General features: G+C 52.5%; 1 protein-coding gene across 2 annotated transcripts; it reads left to right on the forward strand.

The window, feature by feature from the left end:
* The first annotated feature begins 71 nt into the window (after positions 1-71).
* BAG5 (BAG cochaperone 5) lies at positions 72-3,447 on the forward strand. Of its 2 annotated transcripts, none has more exons than XM_087817944.1 (2): positions 72-125; positions 1,858-3,447. In XM_087817944.1, exon 2 carries the CDS (start codon positions 1,886-1,888, stop codon positions 3,227-3,229), a length of 1,344 nt encoding a protein of 447 aa, XP_087674070.1. In that variant the 5' UTR covers positions 72-125; positions 1,858-1,885; the 3' UTR covers positions 3,230-3,447. The 2 variants fall into 2 exon arrangements, with proteins under 2 accessions (XP_087674070.1, XP_087674077.1); XM_087817951.1 differs by lacking the exon at positions 72-125 and adding an exon at positions 528-547.
* The last annotated feature ends 4,012 nt before the right edge of the window (positions 3,448-7,459 follow it).

Below are 7,459 nucleotides of genomic sequence, written 5' to 3' on the forward strand. Positions count from 1 at the left end.
CCGGGGACGTTTTCCCGGGGACCGAGGCGTTCGGCCCGGGGCGGGGCCGCCGGGCCCGGGGCCGGCGGGAGCCGCGGAGTCGCTGGGCGTCGGCTGCGGGGCGCGCGATGGCGCGTGTGGCACAGGTGAGCGCGGCGCGGGGCGCGGCCTCCTCCCTCCGCCCCGGCGAGGACCCCGCGGGCGGCCCCTGCCTCCCGGGCGGGCCGGGCTCCCCGAGCCGGGGCGGCCCCCTCCTGCTCCCGGCCGGGTTCTCCTCCCTTCGCCGACTCCCCCGTCCGGCCGAGGCCGCCCCCTCCCCCGCGGGCCATTGTGAGGTCAGGCGGGCGGGCGCGTCGGGGGCCCGGGCGCCCGGAGCGGCCGCTGCGGCCAGTAGCTGCCGCCGCCGCCTCCGGCCCCTGCACCGGCTGCCCCGCTCAGACCTAGCCGGGAGGGGTGAGAGGGATGCATCTGGGGGCCCCGCTCCGGCGCCGCACCCCGTAAAGGGCTGATTTCCACCTCGCCCCTCACCCGCGGGAACCCCGGACCCAGCCAGCCGCGTCTCTTCTGGGTAAAGCGCTGGGGGGGGGGGGGGCGGCGAGAGGCCGGGCAGCTGCCCTCGGCGGCCTCCGGACGCGGCTCCCGGCTCGGACACCCGCTAGGGATTGGGGTCCGTCCATGCCCGTCCTCCCCGGCCAGCTGTTTCGCAGAAACCCCGGAGCAAGGAAACGTGCGTGAAGCCGCCCGGGAGCCCTGAGCCGAGGCTAGTGGATGAGCGATTCATTGTCCTCACGTTTTGTGGGGGAGGGAAGGGGAGGGGGCGCGATGGGGCCCCGGGGGTACCTACCAGGCCTCCAAAGCCCGAGTTGCTGCCCTCGGCGTAACTCTCCTGTGGATCTTTATACCCCTGCAGGGAAGGGCTGTGAGGCACTGGGAGGGGGGATGGAGAGGACCCTGGAACTGGGCCTTCTGGGGTGTCTGGTAACCTCTTTTTCCAGAAACTCAGGCCTGCGTAGCCTTTCGGCTGCGCGGGTGGCTCAGGTGCTAGTTCACCTTTGAAGGCCAGGAGAGCTGCTGGTTTACGTTCCAGAAAGCGGCCCTGCTGGTGCCAAAGGACTAAGAAACTCGTGCCCTTTCCAAGCTGAGAGTTGGGACAACTTCGTGCCGTCCTTAGGAAGGTGTATCTGCTCCCTTTACAGTTGAAGGAGCTTGACATTCCCACGCCCGGAGCTCCAGCTGTTAACCCTGCAGTCACCCCCCTCCGTTCTTGGTCACTGAGGTGTTTAGGTTATTTTCAGGAGTGGGAGCTAATTAGTCACTTTCTTTTCTTTTTTTTTAAGGTTAAGCATATTTAGTTTATTTTTTTAAATATGTCTTAACTGACTTCAGTGGGGGGGGGACGACAAAAACATCAATGATGAAGAGAGTCGTTGATCGGCTGGGTCCTTCAGTACCCCCCCCCTCCGGGGGATCTAGCCCGCAACCCTGGCATGTGCCCTGACCAGGAATCGAGCCTCAGCTCCTGGATCATAGGTCAATCCCCAACTGCTGAGCCATGCTGGCTGGGCTCTTTTTAATTTTTATTTATTGATTTGAGAGAGACATTGGTTTGTTGTTTCACTTATTGATGCATGTGTGCCCTGACCAGGGATCAAGCCTGTAACCTTGGTGTTTCAGGACGATGCTCTAACCAAATGAGCTACCCAGCCAGGACAGTCACTTCTTTCTATACTTGAGCATGAATGTTCTCTGGACTGCAGTAATGACAAGCCCTTTTGAATATAGCTTTTCAAAGTGAGAATTTTAGAATAAATTGACATACAGTTACCGTTCTGCAGAGACTTTGTAGTGTAATAAGTTGTCATTCTTGTTCCTTCTTAGTGCTTGTGAAACCGAACACAACCAGAGAATGGATATGGGAAACCAACACCCTTCTATAAGTAGACTCCAGGAAATCCAGAAGGAAGTAAAGAGTATAGAACCACAAGTGATTGGCTTCAGTGGTCTGCCAGATGACAAGAATTACAAGAAACTGGAGAGAATTCTCATGAAACAGCTTTTTGAAATAGACTCTGTCGATACTGAAGGGAAAGGAGATATTCAGCAGGCGAGGAAGAGGGCAGCACAAGAGACAGAGCGCCTTCTCAAAGAGTTGGAGCAGAATGCAAACCATCCCCACCGGATAGAGATAGAGAACATCTTCAGAGAAGCCCAGTCCCTGGTGAGGGAGAAGATCGTGCCATTTTATAGCGGTGGCAACTGTGTCACCGAGGAGTTTGACGAAGGCATTCAGGATATCATCCTGAGGCTGACCCATGTTAAAACCGGAGGGAAGGTCTCCCTGCGGAAAGCAAGGTACCACACCCTCACCAAGATCTGTGCGGTGCAAGAGATTATCGAGGACTGTGTGAAAAAGCAGCCGTCCCTGCCCCTGTCTGAGGACACGCATCCTTCTGTGGCCAAAATTAACTCTGTGATGTGCGAGGTGAACAAGGCCAGGGGCACTGTGATTGCACTGCTGGTGGGAGTAGCCAACAACGAGACGTGCAGGCACCTGTCCTGTGTGCTCTCGGGCATGATTGCAGACCTGGATGCTCTGGATGTGTGCGGGCGAACGGAGATCCGAAATTATCGGAGGGAGGTGGTGGAAGATATTAACAAATTGCTGAAATATTTGGATTTAGAAGAGGAAGCAGATACTACCTATGCATTTGACCTGGGACAGAATCATTCCATTTTAAAAATAGAAAAGGTCCTCAAGAGAATGCGAGAAATTAAAAACGAGCTCCTGCAAGCACAGAACCCTCCCGAGCTGTACCTGAGCTCCAAGACCGAGCTGCAGGGGCTGATCGGACAGCTGGATGAGGTGAGTCTCGAAAAGAACCCCTGCATCCGGGAGGCCCGGCGGAGGGCGGTGATCGCCGTGCAGACCCTCATCACCCACATCGACCTGAAGGAAGCCCTGGAGAAAAGGAAGTCATTTGTGTGTGAGGAGCACCCGTCCCACCGAGCCGTCTGGACCATCCTGGGACACTTGTCGGAGATCCTGGGAGAAGTTCTGTCGTTCGATGGGAACAGGACTGATAAGAACTACATCCGGCTGGAAGAGATGCTCACCAAGCAGCTGCTGGCCCTGGACGCGGTGGACCCGCAGGGGGAGGAGAAGTGCAAGGCGGCCAGGAAGCAGGCCGTGAAGCTGGCCCAGAACATCCTCAGCTATCTCGACCTCAAGTCGGATGAGTGGGAGTACTGAGGCCTGGGCCCCGCGGTCCACGCTCCTGTTCTGCACTTTACATAGCCGTGTATGTATTTATGGAGAGCTTTCGGTTCCTTGAGCCTGAATGTGATTTATACGTGCATATTTCAGTCTCAGTATTTATGATTTGAGGAAATTATATTCAGTACTTGCTGCTTTTGATATTGCACAACAAGTATCATTACAGCTCACTGACTCTTCCGTTCGGGTCGTTATCTGTATGTTGTGGTGTGTTTGTTTTGTTTTTTTAATCAGAAAATGGAAAAGGGGCAGCTTTTGTCATTTCTAACTGGGTTGTGCAAAAGCATGAAAATGCAGATATTTCAGAATCTAGAAAGCAACAGCATTGCATAATACTAGAGCAGTTGTGAGAAAGGGGAAATTTTGGGTTAAATGGAAGGTCCAAGCACAAAAGCAGTACAGTATGTTTTATGCTAAATAAAGGAAGCCTGGTTGGTCCCACCCAACTTAATTGGGTGTTTTGGGGGTTTTTTCTTTTCTTTTTTTGGATGGTCTGTTCTTTCATAAACTTTCGCTTGAAAAACAGTGTGCCCCCCCCCCCCCCCATTCTCTGCATGGAGAATGGGGAATCTTACCTTCATGTGACATAAGAAAATTAATAGCAAAGAAGCCTTTGAGACTGAGCTGGAAAGGGGTAAACATTTCCAAGGTGCTTTGTTTGTAAAACCTGAGCTTACGGTTTTCCTTAGTAATTTGTAAGGATGGGAACATGTCAATGAAGTTAATGGACCTCTAAAAATATAGGAAACACCCATACCTATAGTAGGATGCTGAGGACTGGAGATCAGTTGCCAGTGTCAGGTGTTGCTAACCCTGAGTGGAGGGGTCTGCATGCAGCGTGGGGTGGGCTGCTCCTGTCCCTCACGCTGCACGTGGACGGCTTGTGGGACGTGCCCAGTGCCATCTCACGGTGATGGGCAGAAACTGCGGCCTGCAGCACCAGATCCCTATTGCTTGTCCGAGTAGGTTAGCCCCCGGCCACTAGCATCTTCCACGTCATGCTCTGGGACCAGGCAGTGAGAGGTGCCCCAGCACCTGCTGTGCCCCTCAGCTCCCATCACTAGGGTGTTTCCATTGCCCGAAAGAGCCAGTCTAGTCTGTCAGGACATGAGTTTTGTTGTTTCTGCTAAAGGGTGCATGTGTTTCTGTAAGTACTCTCAGAACTCCAGGTTGCCTGTCAATGAGCAAAACAAAAAAGTGTCTCCTGAAGTCCTCTGATGCCATGTTGGTCCCAGTGTCGTAACTAACAGGCTGCCCTTTCTGTGTCGCCTTTCACAGAATAGCCAGAGTGTATCTTTTGAACTCTATAGTAATCTGTTATCTTTTATCTGTTATCTTTCAGAGATATTAATGTGGTAATTTTATGTAAAGAGCTAAAAATAAGAGGGGAAGGAATAGCCCTAAAAAATCTAAAAGATGATAAAGCGGAGCCCTAGACACATTCTGACTTTGTCTCAGTATTGCCCAATAATTAAAAGCCCTTGATAGGTTTTTCCTACTAGCAGTATAGGTTCATTCAATTGGAGGGATCAAGGGACAGTCGGGGTTACAGGGGAGTGAGCTCCTCCCATCTGCCCACCCGGCTCCTGGCAGCTGAGGGCTGTCACAGGACAGGCTATCGGTAGCTCCTGTTGGCCAAAGTCATTTGGGGGGTGCTATTCTGGGTCATGATTGTAGGGTCTTCCCAAGCACTCACTGTCTCAGAGCACGTGGGCGTCAGGCTTCCCTCTGATTCACTGATGGCCTGCACAGCTTCCTTTCTAATTTCGGGTCTGGGAGGTAAATGTCCATGTTTGCGTCTCTTGTTCTGAACACAGCCCTGCCCTGTGGTTCACTTCCCTGCTCTCGTAGGTGTTAGAGCTGACTCCTGCCAGGCTCTGAGCTGTGGAGTTAGGGTGCTAAACTCGGCCACGCACACTTGGAATTGCTCACCTGGGTCATTTTGGTCATTGAAAAAAACAGACCTTGAGTGATTGTTAAGGTGCACAGTTTCCTTGTTCAATCTGTAATAGTTCCTGGTGCCTGTTTGTCCTCCCCCCGCAATGAGCCCAGCGACGCTGGATTTAGCTTTTCCCATCCCTCCAGGGGAGCCGTCTGTGCTAACGGGCTGCTGCGTGTGATCTTTCCATTGGGCTCATCCGGTTGTGTTGTACTTTTATGATCTGACATGAAGAGAATCTGTACTGGAAGTAAAACCTACCCGCTACAAATGTCTGGCTTTGGGTCTGCATTAAACGGTGTAATCCATGTTCATGCAAAACACAGCTGGGATGTCTGCTTTCTTTACCTGCCTCCACCAGCCCAGAGAGACAGTCAGCCCAGAGTAGTTGTGAAAACAAACAAAGTTCCCTGGGTGGCTCAGTGGCTGAGCATTGTCCCCTGCTCCAGAAGGTCACTGGTTCGATTCCTGGTCAGGGCACATGCCCAGGTTTCTGGCTCAATTGATGTTTCTCTCTCTCTCTCTCTCCCTCTCTCTCTTTCTCCCTTCCTCTCTCAAAAAAAAAAAAAATTTTTTTAAAAAAAAATAAACGAATCAACATGTCAACCAAGCACAGTTCAATGCTTCCTTTTCCTAAAACCCCTGGTGTATATATTTGATACAATGTAGCATGTTTGAGAAGGTGAACTTGGCCACTTCAATTTTTCTCAGTTGTTTTACTTTGCCAATTTTCATCTGGTGTTTGAGAGTCTAAGCTTATACTGTACATGTAGTTATTTTAACTAAAGCTTTTCAGCTTTAACTCGTCTGGTACTTACAATAATTGGAGAGATAATTACCATTGATTTTGATGTATGATACAGGTGTGCTGTTCAGTGTGCTGGTTCCTGTCCCCTCTCTATTGACTGTATGACTATTGTAACAGCATGTCTTCAATATTCAGGATTATTTTGAGATACACATATTAGCATAACCTTAATTGTTAATGAAATAAACTCTTAGCTTATCTTTGCAGCAGAGACAGGGTGTGAGTCTGAGGTGTGAGTTCTGTTCTCCTGTTTTCACCTGCATTAACTGAGTTGGGTGGGCCAGGTACAGGGAAGGGGGCCTCCTCAGCTCCAGGCATTGGCAGTGGTCTCAGGAGGTGGCAGCACTGAGCATAGACCAGGGTCCAGTCACAGGTGAAGGGGTAACGTTCCCATTTAAACAACCCAAAGAAGGGCTGCTACGCCTGGGGGCAGTGTGGTCTCATCCACACTTCCCCGAGGACGCCCACAGAAGAGGGGAGCATCTCTGGCCCCTTAGTCCTTCCAGTGTTTCCGAAATGCTCCCACTGCGGGCTTCCTGAGCCCTCCCCTGTTCTCCCTGCAGTGAGGACCCGCACGTTCACTGGGCAGTTGTCTCTGTTGAAACCTCATCACAACAGCAGTGACATTTTTCTGGTCCTAGCATTTCCTACACGTACTTCTCTGTGGTCTGGCTGCCTGCTGTCTTCCAGGGGATCAAAGAGAGAAGTGGAGTGCCTCCTCGACCAAGCAAACTCGTAGGCGCAGGAGTGGGAAGAGCCAAGTTGGCCCGGCTGGTGCGGCTCAGCGGTTGAGCATCGACCTGTAATCCAGGAGATCGAGGATCGATTCCCAGTCAGGGCACGTGCCGGGGTTGCGGGCTCGAATCCCCAGCAGGGGGTGTGCAGGAGGCAGCCGATCAATGACTCATCATTGATTTTTCTCTTCCTCTCAAGCCAATAAAATATATTTAAAAATAAAAAATTTTTTAAAAAGCTAGTTGGACAGGTTAAAAAGAAATATTTCTGGGGAATTTGGCCAGTTCTATTATGTCCCAGCCGCAGACATGCACTGTACCACATTAGGCTTCACTGACGCCGCACACTGAGCAGGCTCCCATGGGGCTGTGCTGGTTGTGGGGGAAGCGGTGGGCACCTGGGGAGGCAGAACTGCATCCTGGACCAGAGGCTCCCAGAACACAGAGCCAGGTACTCATGGCCCTCTGGGATTAAGCATTTCTGGGGGAGCCCCCTACCCCAGGCCCAGCCTACAGCAGCTCCACCAAACCTGGCCTGGTGACTGGCCATGAATGTCTGCCCAGGTGCGAGGCCTGTACCCTGGCAGGCTCCAGAGAGTACCCCAGGGGTCCCTCCAGGTGAGATCCCAAGAGGCTTGTCTGAGCCCCACTGCGCTGGGGTCCCTGCCAGGCCAGGTGGAGAGGGAGGACCCTAAACAGACGTTCCCCACCACCTGGCCCTTCGC

The sequence above is a fragment of the Miniopterus natalensis genome, chromosome 1 (genome assembly GCF_054644295.1).
Source record: "Miniopterus natalensis isolate mMinNat1 chromosome 1, mMinNat1.hap1, whole genome shotgun sequence".
NCBI classification, from domain to species: domain Eukaryota; kingdom Metazoa; phylum Chordata; class Mammalia; order Chiroptera; family Miniopteridae; genus Miniopterus; species Miniopterus natalensis.

Excerpts from the sequence above, each read along its gene's own strand:
- BAG5 (XM_087817944.1), top strand. The coding sequence starts at position 1,886 with ATGGATATGGGAAACCAACACCCTTCTATAAGTAGACTCCAGGAAATC.